At 39.3% G+C, this 14563-nt stretch overlaps 2 protein-coding genes across 2 annotated transcripts; both read right to left on the bottom strand.

Annotated features, from left to right (window-relative positions):
* Positions 1-1671: 1671 nt before the first annotated feature.
* Positions 1672-8493, bottom strand: ttll2 (tubulin tyrosine ligase-like family, member 2; the record flags this gene model as incomplete). Its single annotated transcript, XM_079255715.1, has 3 exons — positions 1672-1984; positions 3669-5014; positions 8272-8493. 3 exons carry the CDS (start codon positions 8491-8493, stop codon positions 1672-1674), a joined length of 1881 nt encoding a protein of 626 aa, XP_079111841.1.
* Positions 8494-11652: 3159 nt separating this feature from the next.
* On the bottom strand, positions 11653-13193 carry LOC306767641 (zinc metalloproteinase nas-14; the record flags this gene model as incomplete). The annotated part of the gene is made up of 4 exons (XM_079255714.1): positions 11653-11782; positions 11861-11942; positions 12616-12788; positions 13090-13193. The coding sequence occupies 4 exons, from the start codon at positions 13191-13193 to the stop codon at positions 11653-11655; spliced, it is 489 nt and encodes a 162-aa protein (XP_079111840.1).
* Between the last annotated feature and the right edge of the window lie 1370 nt (positions 13194-14563).

Here is a 14563-nt window from a genome sequence, read left to right as displayed (position 1 = left end):
GCAAAAGTCTATTTTTTTTCCATTAATCCAGCTGAAAATAGGATGAAATAATGTCGTTGTGACAGGCTGCTGGTAAGAAGGTGCCTGATAAGATTCAAAATTGGTTCTTTACCAAGTTGTCTGTTATGTTTAGATACAACGCTGCTTCTTTTTGTTCCGTTGTTTTTGTGCTATTCATAGCTCAGTGCAAAGCAACTTAATAAAGCTTGAGAAACGATTGTTCAGAGTATTCTAAAAGGTTACAGGAAACTGTGGTGGCTTGAAAGCTGGGTATAAATAAATGAGGGTTGAATGTAGACTTGTACGGTACTGTACACCCCTAAAAGGCCGTAAAAGACAGGGAATGCATTTAGCAAGTGATGTGAAACCTGTTATAGATCATAGTTTCATCATCGTGTTTCTGTTCTTCTTTCAGTTCAGCTTTGTGTTTACTAAGTGGCACTTTCAGTCGTGGTAATTATTGATGAGGACAAACAAAAGATGGTGTCAAAGGCTGACTGACCTCATTACATGTTCATGCAGTGCAAGTCGATCTGTTCCGTGCACCTGATCCGTCACTGCATGAACTTGATTTCAGTCCTAAATCACACACACACAGCAACAACAAGCTGTTAAAATCCAATATTTTAGATGTAAAACAGTGACTTGATATCATTTACAGTTGTGCTCATATGTATTCATCCCCTTTCATTAAAGAAAAGGCTGAATTTACAACAGTCACTCAAATAACTGGAGACTTCAAAAAGGAACAATCACTAAAAATTTGCAAAAACATAATTTGGTAATATAAGACACTGTTTTTTTTTTCATTTTACTGAGTTGAATAAAGGAAACAAACAAAAAAAAAAAACAAATTAGAGCACTCTTCTGTTGAACAGTGGGACAAAATACCTGTCAACAGGTGCAGAAGTCTGACTGAGAGGAACAGAAAACACCTGACTGGAGCGGAAACATTAAAGGATTGTTCAACTAAATATTAGTTTATGAGTGATGTAATATATAATAAAATTATCTTGTTTTCTAAAAAAAAAATTCTATTGAACCAGAATTATAAAGTAATGTCATGATTTTCATAATTTTTTTATTTAATATTACTTTAGTCAATTTCATCTTATTTTACAGGCAGCTGTTTTTCCCTCTTTAATGAAAGGGTATGAATAAATATGAGCACAACTGTACATTGTTGTAAAATAATGCACGTGAACTCCTAGTGTTCTAAATGACAATATTAATCATCTTCAAAGTGGTAGTGATCAATATTTTAATCCAGCTTTCCATCTCGCCGTGTCGGCTGCAGCACACAGCAGCTGAATTGTGCAGGGAAATGAAGGAAAAGTCACTGTAAAGGGTTAACATGTCCACCATAAAATGTAGAAAGTTTACAGAAGTCAGTATCTTTAGGTCAGTTTGTTCCAATAAAAGAAAAAAGTGGAGGGAAGCAATTGGTTCTAAACCATCAGATATCTTAATGGCACATTATTTACTGTAAAACAGAACTTATAAGAATTTCAGGGCGAGCTTCAGGGTGTCAACCAGCTCAGAAAGCTGCTGGAGCCCAGAAAGATCCATGAAAGTGAAGAAATCCCAGTGTCAATGCGATTCAGAGCAGTGCTTCTCAAACAATTTAACCCATGAGCCCCAAAATAACAAACGTTGCTGTTTGCACATGATCTATGTTAGTCTGAAGCACTGGCTGAGCAGTGGGGGATCTTTGGGTCCCCATAACAGTGAATCAAAGTCATCATCATCTGTGTCCTTTTCTCTCCTACAGTTCTTCCCAGCTGACTGGCCAGACGCCAACAGACCAGTCACCTGCTGAAGCTCCTGTGCGATTTTTGCAACATCCAGTTTGTGCTGGGAGGCTTTCAGGGTGGCTGCATTAAATGGGAACGTCCGGATGAAGTTTCCAACTCGGACTGGGGGAATTTCTCGATGCTGAGCTGGGGATCCTCCCACTCTGATCCCATCTGGCCTCCGGCTTCCACTGCGAATAAAAACATATTTAATGTGAATGTTGGCTGTTGTAACATCTGTCGTGAGATCAGATTGGATGTGGCGTCGTAACGATCTTTTATCTGCAGGTTGTAAACCCGAAGCGGCTTTACTCTCCAGGACGACGCTGTCACTGCATCCGCTTGCAGCTTTGTGAACGTGGAGACAAAATATCAAGAATGAAAAGTGATTACAGAGGAGTGTGATGCTGCAGATGTGACCTGGCAAACATGAGTCACATACCAGGGGACCCCTGAAGATTTTGGAGACTAGTAGCCACCCCAGAGGAACAAATCCCAGTCAGTCCACCACAGGGACGACCATGCAAATGCCCAAAGGATAATCACAGGAAGCCCCCAAACAGAGAACTCTGCAGCCACAAACCACCGGCCCCCCAGGGAACCCCAGTGGGCACTTGCTGTCCAGAAGCAGTCCAGGCCGTGGCCCCACAAGCCTGAAATCCCACCCACTAAACCGCCCAGGAAGAGGTCCTGCCAGACAAAACAAAGTGCCCCCCCATGGGAAGAAGATACCACCATCTAGCACCATCTGCTGTGTGTTCATATTGTTTTTATTTTTTCCACACGTTGCAGGTTATCTATGTTTTTATTGTTGTGAAGTACTTTGTGACCGTGTGTCCATGAAAAGCTCTATATAAATAAAGTTTATCTTATCTAATCTAATCTACCCCCCCTCCCCCCACAGCGTCTCCAACCCTGTGAGCTCAGACAAAAAACATGTTTGGACGACATCTTTTTTTCTAATCTTTTGTCTGAATGAATTCATTTGGCGGTCCGGGTCAACCCACACGCTACATCAGGGCCAAAAGTTTGAAGCTGAAAAACAGGAATCAGAAAGTTAAATATCAAAAGAGCAAAGTGAAATAAAAATCTGAAACTGTGAACGAGGTTTTGAAAATGACAGAAAAAAAATCTAAATTTGCAAAGACTGATTTTAAAACTGAATGAATAAAATCTCATTTAAAACATTTAAAATTCATTTTTAGAAAAAAGATGTTTCAAAAATAAAATGCATAACCCCTTTGGAATTAAATTTGATACAAACATTTTATTCACTTTGTTTTATTTTGTATACAATTATTTGTTTTTCAGAGTTTGTTGTAAAAACTTCACTTTCATTTTCAAATGAATTTTAATCAGTTTCAAGTATTTTTTTTATTATTATTTTTTTATATATTGGCCCAGATTTAGCTCCATAGTGGTCAACTTTTTTATTTCTGGCTCTTATCAATACGCTGCAAAGCTGCTGTTAAGATTTCAGAAGGTTTTGAGGTGTATCTCTGAAATCAAGACTCAGTCCCTGCTGACCAGCTGACACTTCTGCATTGCAGCGTCTGTTTCTGGAATTTAAAATAAAAAGAGTTTTATTAATTTCATCTCATTAATCTGGAGACTGATTTCTCTTCATGTTGGATCTGAAACACCTCAATGTGCTTAAAGTGAAGCTTTAAGTACCTTAGTGGTTTAGAGCTGTTCTACCTGTATGAGTGTAACACAACTTGACAGTATTGCTACCCTGAATTACATATAAACACGTTTCAGTTCAGTTAAAGTTAGATGTTTCCTGACAGAATATTTGTGATTTATGATGAACTAACAGATCAGTTTCACAGTTTATCCTTTATTTTTTCTGTTTCCCCTCAGTAATGTGAGTACCTGTAAATATTCGGGAGCCTCCAGCGCTCAGGTGAGTGTGGGAATCTTTGCCCCCTCTGCCGGGTGTCGGGTATCTGAGAGGAAATGTCTGTCTCTTCTGAAAGATTCATTTCAGCCTCTGTTTCAGTGTCTTTGTTTGCAGCCTCAGACACCTGAAGACTGTTTTCCATCAGGCGCGACGCGAGAACCGGACACGTCTGTCCGTTTAGCCTCGACACATTTGTCCTTGAATGTGGGTCGAGTATCTGGGTTGAGGTCCGGTCAGTGCAGGTGGTGTCAGCAGCGGTGTTAAATGTTCTGCCCCTGGTTTGAACAGGGGGAAGGTGTCTTTGGTAATTCCCTGTAAAAACATGTTTGGATTGTATTTGTCCTGTCTTTGCCGTTTTGAGCAGAGGCAGTGTCTGGCTTTGTGAGGATTTCATACCGTTACTTTTTCTCTGAAACGTCTGTCCTTTTAAATGTGAAAGCACAGGTATGGAGACGCCTGGGGAGGGATTGGGATGGACACAAAGATGCTTGTACTTCTGCGTCTGATAAGCTCTGTCTCTTAATCTGTCGATCGATGTGTAGTTCATCAAATCGATCAGATTGCCGATCAGCTCCTTCTTCACTGAAACGTCAGCTTGGCAGTCCAGAGTCAGCGCCGGGCTGTAGTTCACCTCCAGCAGCCACGGCTTGAACTTTGTGTCAACGAGGATGTCGAAGCCAAACAGCTCCACGCAGTTTGGACAGGAGGGCACAGAGGAGGCAATGGTGAGGAGGGTCAGAGTGACGATGTTGTTGATCCTCTGCCACAACAGGAGCTCGTTTATGTCCAGGCTGTGGAGGAAATGCCTGAATTTGCTCATCGTCCACTTGCAGCCCTGACCAACCCGCCCTTTTGGGGTTTTGTAGAAAGGACCGAGTTTATTGATGCTTGTGTTTGTGAGATGAGCGTACAAGTTATCCAGAGAGGACAGGTCGTACTTCTCTGTTGCGAAACGCACCAGGCCCTCCTGATGGATGTAAACTGTGAGTGGATGAAAGCTCTTCACACACACATAGATCCTCAAGTCAAACTTGTAGCCAGAGATCAGCAGCGGGTTGCTGATGTATCTCTGCACGATGACGGGGCAGTCGTAGACTAGATCCTTAATGCCCTTAAAGATGAAGATCCCTCTGCCTCTGGACAGGTTCACAGGCTTACAGATCCAGTAGACGGGACGCCTCCCGTAGGGACTCGGTTTGTTGAACTCGGCCAGGAAGCAGGTGTAGTCGTTGGGGAGGATGAAGGCAGTGGGACTGAAGTCATACAAAGTGGACCCAAATGTGGCTCTCATTCTCCTCAGGTTGCGCACCAAGCAGTCCTTCAAAAGAAAGTTACAAAATCGGTTTGTTGGGTTGCATTTTATTTCATAACTGAATTTGGTTTCATTTCTGTCATTAAAACTTACAGTAAAGTCCAACTGTGAAGGCAAACAACCAAACAAACTCGGCGTTTCCAGTATTTGTTGACTTAAGCTTGTTCCATCCTCCACGAGAAGCAAGAACAAGAAAAAACGTCATCAGGTCCATACATCCTCCACTAGAATCACATCTGCAGCGGGGAGGGGTCACTGCGGGGGGGAAATGTCTGCTTTTATGTCCAATAAACCCGGTTGTTACCTCCGCCAAGGAGGTTGTGTTTTTCCCGGCATCTTTGTGTTCAAGATAACTCAAAAGGTTACCGACGGATTTTTATAAATATTTCAAGACTTGTTGCAAATGTAAAAATGAAGAACTGATTAAATTCTGGTGGTGATCCGGACCACCGTTTGGATCCAGGAATGTTTTAAAAGGATTCTTTAACATTGTGCTTGGCGGAGGTTTCCGCTCTCCGAGTGTTTTTCTAGTTTCATATTTAACGAGCAACTTCATCCGTGGCAGGGCGGGTCGTGCACGCGGCTGGGTCTGAGTGTTTTAATGCCACATGTAAAAATTTCTCACCACCTCGATCAGCTGTTTTATCAAAACAATCAGTTTTACCTGCAATAGCAAAAACATGGAAGCAGCCACTCCGCTTCCTGCTTTCTCCATGTTAACCACGCCCACCTCACATGTCCGACCAATCACACGATACTTCTCGGAGCCCCGCAAGAAAAAAGTTCTGCCAGCCTGATGTGGGAGAAACGTCTTCAAACGCGTCCGCTAGAACAAAATTACATCATTTTCTTCTGGGAGCCTCGAGCACAAGAAAAAAGTTCTCGCTTCTCGTGGAGGATGGAACAAGCTCAAGTCAACTTTAATGAAATAAAAACAATTCTGTAGTTTCTTACATGATCTGCCTCCTTCAAGTTTTGATCACTTTATATTTACATTTAAACCTTCTAAAATGTTTACTTTCCTTTAGAGTGTAGACTTCATCAGTCCACACAGAATATTTTGTGTAGAAATGCAGGAAATTTGAGAAAACCTTTGCAAGGAGTCACTGGTTTAACAAGTACCTCAGTTCTGTCAAACAAGCCCATGGTGTCTGAATAACAGACTGCTCTATGTCAGGTTGCTGCTGGTGACGGTGGTAGAGCCATGGTTTGGGCTTTTTTTAGATAATCTGGACCAGCAGAGTTCGTTGCTTCATCAGTATGTTGTAACCAACATCTTCTTAATAATTCCAGGTAAAAGGGAACAAACTGTTAGGAAAAGGTGAGACAGCCACTTGAAGCACATTGGTTTTCCTTTAAACAGGAAGGTTTAAGATTTCTGAATGGTAAAGTCAATGTCCTGACCTCAGTCTAATATAAGTAATATGGAGGAAAGCAGCAGAAGTGCAGTGTTAGGAGGAAAACTATGTATTCTGTATAGAATGGGCCACAATTCTTCCAAGTCTGTGTGCACGACTGATCAAATAACTAAACTCATTTGACTACAGACATTTCTACACAAGTAGATCATCATCCTAAATGATAAACTTAATTATGTAAAAGCTTTTACTTCTACAATCTGATATTTGTGTATTATTTGTTCAATGTTTTGGTCCAATTTGACTGAAACATGGCTAAAAATTCACAATTCTTCATGTCCTATTTATGACTTGAAATGGGTTGTAAAACCTACAACTGTATGTTTAAGGTTTGTTCCTACTGTCAGGTGTAAAAGAAAAATAAACTGTCAAGTATGAGGTTTTAGATATCGTCACCTTCTGAAAATAATGGTCTGAGTCCATTTTTAAATAAAAAAAAAAAAACTCAAACTCAAGAAGATATCTACAAGAAATCAACTTTGTGTTTTCAGAAAAAACTTTAAATATGACATAGGTCATTATTGTCAAGGTTTTAAAAAGGACTTAGGCCAACATTTAAAGAGGGCGACAATATCATTCTAGATAAAAGATAATCGGTAACACTTTACATTAATGGTTCAAATCATATAGTTAAGTAATGTGTAAGTCATGATGAACTAATGCATTAATTTACGACTATCATGAATTCCTGTTGCTCATCCTGAACTAATGATTCATGTGATTACTTGACCCTTAATTGATCATTAATTGATGAACATTAGTTCACTGTTAATTCATCACTATATCAACAGATTTACTAGTTTAGATACAAATATATCATTTAATTCCCTGCTACTGATTTTCTTTTCATTTTTATTCATGCAAGACACACTCAAAGAAATTCATTTGGGTGAGCATTGATATGTAAAAGTGCCTGGAGTAATTATTAGGGTTTTAATATCACTGTAATAATAAAGTACATTTATAAGAGACGTGGTATATTAAGGGAATGCTTTATGTCAAATACAAGCTGCTTTAATAACAAAACAAAAAAATCTACAATAAACCTTTTATTAATGGTCACTCAAAGTGTTTTTACATCCATGTTCACCCAAATGAACTTCTTTAAGTGTGTCCAGCATAAAAAAAAAAAATGAAAAGAAAATTTGTTGCAGGGAATCAAATTATGTTTCTACCGGGCAAATATGTCATCATATTGATGAATTAACAGTGAACTAATGTTTATTAATTGATTATCAATTAAGGATCAAGTAAATGCATGAAACAATGTTGAGATCATCATTAGGTCATGATAAAGTCTTCATTAATGAAATACATTAGTTCATCATGACTTACACATTAAGTGTATGATTTGTACCATTATTGCAAAGTATTACCAGAAAATCCCTTAAATCCTAAAACTAACATGAATACAAACTCAGATAAACACTACATAAGATATTACTCTGTCATTATTTACCCAAAACAAAGAAAATGCAGAACCAAGGTATTAAAAACTGAAATGATTCAATAACTTGAAGAAATCTCTGTATGCATCAAAGTTGTTCGATTGAACAAAGTTTAAAGGACATCTGTGATTACAAGTAGCTATTTTAACAGCATTTCAGTGTTGCAGTATTACATGAAATGAACCCATTTTAACACTGAAGTTGTTCTTTGTGCTTTTTCAGGACCTGAAGCGCTGACACAGTAAATCTACATGAATTTAGTTTCCACTTTTCTGATCCTAAACAAACGTTGATGTAAACTGTTGATTCACTGGAATATCAACAGTTTACAGATTTGTCTGAAGCACTTGACTCTTCCTGGTTCATCTGGACAGCATGTATGAGGATAATTTCTAACCTTACGCGTGATGCCAGCAGTTTTTGGATGGTGGTTCAAGCGTTGCCATGGCAGCAGGTTGTGATATTCTGAGCCGTGAAATGCCGATCCACGCCAGTAGAGGTTCCAGTCTTCCCCTTCTTGCTTTCTTTCATCGTATTCCTCCCATCCACGCTCCAGAAGCACCTCCCTCAGCAGCTCTGGACCTCGGTCATGCAGTCTGAACACCAGAGATGAAGCCATGTACCGCTGCAGACTGCCACAGATTCATTTGGATGGAAATGGGAAACCTTGATATCAGAGCTTTCTGGCTTTGTGCAGAAGAGATTAATTCTACAGAACTTTTATTTACCTTAAAAGACGTTAATTAAAAATGAAATCATGAATAAAAGTATGATTTGTAAAGATCTAGTACATTTTTTCAGAGTTGTAATCAGAAAAACCGTTCCAGCAATTCTTAATTCTTAATTTTGGGTAGAATATAGAAAGTTTTTGCAGAATATATGAACCAGATCAATACAGGACCAAGACTGCAAATGTTCTAAACCAATAAAAGACCCTAAAATCTGCTGTAGAACAGAGAGATAGCCGGTGCAGAGACCTGGTGTACTGTTGAGATGCTTCACATTCATGTTGCTGAGTGCTGACCCACAGGGTGAAATCTACATGTTTACATCTCTTCTGTAAGAGACCTAAAAGCCTCTTCGGGGGGGGGGGGCACAAAGGCTAAAAAGAAAACTTTCTCAGAGCCATATTGACATGGAACAAAGACATTGTTTTTGCAGCTTGTGAAGACTTCAGTGCTCCAGTTATCTTTTTAAATGAACATCTAAATGCAAAAAATAAGGAAATTTTTGGCCTTGTATCTTCCAGCGCTGAAAAGCCTGATTAGTCACCTTTACAATGAGGGGTCAGGATCATGCATCGGTGGAATGAGCAGTGATGGAACTCCTGTGAAAATGTGCCAGAATCCACCAAATATCAGGAAGTCTTGGCAAATTTAGGGGTCACTATCAACCCTTTTAATCGAGTTCCTTATTCCATAAATACATGATTGTTATAAGTTATACCTCATTTTAAAAGCGGACTAATCAGGCTTTCCTGATATGGATAATACGACTCCAACTGCTCTAAAGAGAAGAAATAATCCAAACATCAGTTTCCTTACATTATCTCATATAAAAACACAGCAAATAATCAAAGTTGTCACCCTGTAGTCTGCATTATTTTAATTTTTCTTTAAACTTACATCCAGTTATTAAGAAATATCCTTGTATTTAATCTGCAGATGTAACACTGGTTACCAAACAGGCCAATGCTCCCCAGCTTTAGCTAGCTTTCATTTATGATCACAAAATAAGTACAAGATCACACAACTTATAATGAACTTATAATCCTGTGCACAGGATTCTAGTTTCAGGCAGACCTGAGGGGTCATAAAAGAGGTCGGGGTGATTTACTGTCAGTTTGGGAGAAAACCAAGAAAGATCTTTCAATTTGAGATTACTTCTGCTGCTCTATGTGAGCTGGAGCAGATAGATGGTAAATCTGAGAAGCCCAAACAAACCTGACACTTTAACGCGCCTGCACAAAGAGAAGGATCAGACTCCGGCTTCAGACGGCCAGCAGACTCCCCAACATGCATCTAGAATTATTCATTATCCAAAATGTTGACACAAAAGGTTGCTGCATGTCAGAGTTCATGAATGTAAAGGAGTCATGATCAAATAGATGCATCCTCACTGATAAAAATGTAGAAATGCGAAATATTAGCTGCATTTAAATCACATTTTCCTAGTTTAAAGAAGCCTGAGGGGGAAAACAGGTTTTATAAAATAGAAGATCCCCACCGATGTAAGAAAAATAATTTGACCTACCTTGAAGTGAACGCAGACCCAGTGTTAAGTGGATCAAGTGTAGATCTCTTCAGCTCACATTGCATACACAGTATTAGTGACAGTCTTAGCTCCTCCTATGTATTCAAACAGGTGCATGCTGTGGAAGTAGTTGATAATATTCCTAATAGTAAGTCTGTAATTCTATTCTAGTGGCATGAGCAATGTGTTCTCCAGCATCGCTAAAATTAGAACAATTTCTTTTTGCTCCTGACCTACAAAAAAGGTCTTGCATGCCTTTGTTTTTCCTTATAATTTGTCATATTCCATCGTATAGATGTAAGATATATACGATTAGATTCATTTCAAAATAAAAATATTCAAAGCCTTTAAACCTTGGCCTGTCAAAAAAAAAAAAAAAGCTTTCCAAGTGAAAATTACAGCAAAAAGTAAAGTTTTAAATTTCATCTGCATCCTCTGACAGCAGTGATGGAATGAATATGTTAACGTGGGATGCTTGGACTGATGTCTGAATGCATGTACCGTTTAGATACCAGCGTTCAAGAATATTTAGTTGTAGATTTGTGGTTTAGACACTGGTTTTAAATTACAGCTGGTTTTGCAGTAAGCATTAAGTTGTGTATTTTATATGAAATGAAATTCACTTGAATAAGTTTGGAAACATTTTATGTGCATTCTGACAAAATGCTGAACTCCTCCAAATGAGTAATTCATAAAGATGCCATTTTAACTTTCAGGGCCCCTGGTTTATGCAAATCTAGGCCTCAAGCGCTCCACATCTTTCCTTTTGAGGGCTTCCATCACCTGATGAATACACCTCTAAAAGCTGGGAATCTTCCGCTTTTTGAAAAGAAACTAAAACCTTTAAAGTTGGTTTGACTAATCTTTTGAATGCGCTTGTAAAATGTTTTAGTTAAACATGCCGTTTAGTCACCAGAATATTTGATCCATTTCCATGGCAACATGGTCACATTTAAAAAAGGTCTAAGTGCAGAGTAAGTTCACATTTTCTGGAATACCCACTATAGTGAGCTTAAGTGGAAAGCTGTTTAAATTACAGACATGTCCTTCAGTGTAACATCTTTCCCCTCCACCCATAAAGTTTTACAGATTCAATTCTTCCACGTTAAGCAGATCCAAGTAGTTTGTGTCCCACTCTTCATAATCCTTTCCTGAAAACACCTTGTACCCATCATCAGCTGCTTCTATTCGCAGAACTTTTGCCCGAGTTTGGATGGTTTTTCCCTGGAATCATGTGATCTCACCGCTGCAAACCAGAAATGCAGCCTCTTGGCATTTTAATGCAACAGGCATTTAGACCGAGGCAAAGATGGAAGATGCCAGAAGGGTTAAGTTTCAGTTACAAGTCATGCATGACACAAGTTTGTTCTTTTTATTAAGTCTCATGATAAAACATGTTCTGTTGCTCCGCTTGGTCTTTTCCTTCAAATTCCTGAAAGAATTAAAGTATTGCTTTAAACATCCTCCTGCTGAGCAGTCAACATTTAACATTGGATGTAATTAAGACAAACCTGTAGACTGCAGCTCATTTACCACAGTGGTAAAGCCTGTTCAGTTTTCTTGAGTCCAGACGGCTCAGATGAGTCCGCTGACCGATTTCCACACCTGGTTGCTTGGCCTGTAGAGTGTCTTTTCCATCTGTACTGAAGTAAGACCTGCAACAAGCAGAGTCCCTCACTGGAATCACAAAAGTTTAAATAAAACTAGACATTTTATACTATAATAAAACTTACGGCCCGTAGTGCATTATGGACTCCAAATCATACGGCAGGTTGAGGGTGTTCCCCATTTTCACCTCAAAGTTGGTCTTTCTATCTTTGAAGAAAAAAAAAAAAAAAAAAAAAAGAGCCAAGTTACAGCTGAAAAGCAGGTCTTGTCCAAGTGTTCTACATGAAAACCATCCAACAACTAGATTATAGTTTGAGCCATTCTGTGCTTGAGCCACCAAGAAAAAAAAAAAAAAAAAAAAACCCTAAACAGGTCAACAGTAACAAGCCAAAGCCACATTAAATGGCATATAGCTCCCAAATGCTCAACACCAATGGCACACCTAGATGGAAAAACCCTACCGCTGCATAAAAAAGGAAAGCCAGTTTGGTTATACCCATCAGTTACCAGGTCAATACTATTTTACCCCCCTTTTTTTTTTTTTTTTAGCAATGTGGAAGTGCTTACAGCGACATCTGATACCATTGACGAAGGGGACAGTGCAAGACCAGGGGTGTCCAAAAGGTTTTTCCTTCAAGGGCCACCATCATGCAATTTTTATATCCTTTTCCAACACACCTGGCTTACATTAAATGGATCAAAAGCCAATAGATCCATTTCAGTCAGGTGTGTTTGAGCAGGAATACATGAAAAACCTGCAGGATTGTAGCCCTTGAGGACTGGACCTGTGCTAGACTAGTCAGTCACATTCAAACTCCAGGAATAAAACAAACCAGGCTAGTTTTCATGCAGTTAAACCCTGCTGAGGTCAGTCATTTACCTGGTCTGATACTCTGCCAGTTCACTATGACGTAGTCATCGCGGTCATGCCTGGTGTGTTCATGATACAGTCCTGCAGCATGCAGGAGCTCGTGGCAAAGGTTCCCTACTGAACAGGTCTTTCCAAAGAACACTGGTTGAGCTCCTCCACGGCAACCAACAAAAGATGCGCAGCTTGAGACAAAAAGCAAGACAAACCAAGTCATTGATGTGCAGAGAAGCACACAGATGCCACATCAAGCTGTGGGAAAAGTTTAACGTCTGTCCCCCCCCCCCCCCCCCCAACTTCAGTTTAAATGGTCTAAAGTGTCCAGACCTGATTAAAATCCCTCCAACAAGCTTGTAAATCCAGGTAAAAGTTACATTTCAACATCACTGTTGACATTATGCCAATTTGCTGTTATGTTTTTACAAAATGGCCTTTGAAAAAAGGCAAAAGTTTTATAATGTGGAAGTAAACGAAACACATTCTCACCCTTGTCCATCCTTGATCTCTAGGTAGTTCAGCTCATTGGTGTGTTGTACAAAGCGAATACACGTTGCACTCATTATCATCCTGAAGGCCTCCACAATATCCATCTTTTGAGAAGCTGATAAAACAGAAACCCAGTTTGTCAATACAGACAAAAGATCAGACAAGTGTCCTGCAGGTTCTCATGTTTCCCTGCTCCAACACCAGTCTCAGATCAATAGGTGATTGGGTGCAGAAGTTAAGTTAGAAACATTTAATCTGATATATTGCAGCAGAAATTCCTCCAAAAAAAGCCTGCTGGACACCAACACAAGAGATCCAGAGTTTGTACAGATCAAACGCACACACTCAGGTCTGAGAAGAAACCACCAACCCTAGTTCTGCACTGATTACGAACGGGATGATTCCATTCATCCAAAGAGTGTTTGCAGCATTTCTGTCCTCCTGCAAATTATACAGAAACAAAAACTCTGCTTCATATCAGGAGTTGTAAATATAGAAGAAAAAAAAAAAAAAAAAAGTCAAATTTGGGACATTTTGTGACCATCTTCCGTTTCCTCGTGCTCAAATATCATCCAATCATAATGCAATTTCTTCTACTTACAGCCAATAAGAGATCCCCTTCACTTGTGTATTCTTGTAGCTCTACCACAGAAACAGTTTTGTTTAAATGTATTGCACAATACATTTAAAAACAAAACAAAAAAGTTGAATAAAAATTTGATATTAAGTTTGAGATCATACCTTCGCCACTCTCATTTAAACTTCTGTATCCAGGCACTGCAGCCAAAGTTCAGCTCAATTAGTTTTAGACTTGATAAAATAAAAGTCATATCTGAGATCAGTCGGTTACCAACCTGAGGTCATGTTGGCTGCATTGTCAGTGTTGTTTAAAGAAGTGGCATCAACTGAAAGAAAAACAATCGCTGTAAAGTAGTTGTCCAGTAATGAAAATGATTCAACATTAGATATCTGCATTGCATTTGGGTGCAGCAGGACAGCTACAGAAGTGGAAGTGACCTACAGAGTTTATTATAATTCAGATGTCCTTGACATTTTAAAAGTTAGAGCACATAAATGCAGTGGACACTGACCTGGGCTAGAGGTAGTGGTTTCATTTGCTGGACTGATAGGGACACCTGCAACTACACAAACACACACATACTACCTGACCCAGTCAAAAATAGCATATAGAGTGCAAAAGGATAAATCTGTACCTCTTGACAGACAACTGAAAAGCAGAAGCCAAGACATAAACCTCAGCTGCAACATGATCAGCACAGTCAAACTAAAAAGAAGTGATTGCCTTTCAGTGGTGCTCTGACTTAAATCTGATCACACAGCTGCCAGCAATCAACTCAACTCTGCTAATCGTCACCTTCCAGTACAAAACTGAAGACTGTTAAGTCATAAATAACATGCTGAGAAAACAGAGATGTGTATCTGTTAGGCAGGAGTTTTCCCCTTCCTTAATCTT

The sequence above is a fragment of the Telmatherina bonti genome (assembly GCF_933228915.1).
Source record: "Telmatherina bonti genome assembly, chromosome: 16".
Taxonomy (NCBI): domain Eukaryota; kingdom Metazoa; phylum Chordata; class Actinopteri; order Atheriniformes; family Telmatherinidae; genus Telmatherina; species Telmatherina bonti.
The sequence above is the reverse complement of the archived record's forward strand: the minus strand, read 5'-3'. Positions and strand labels throughout refer to the sequence as shown.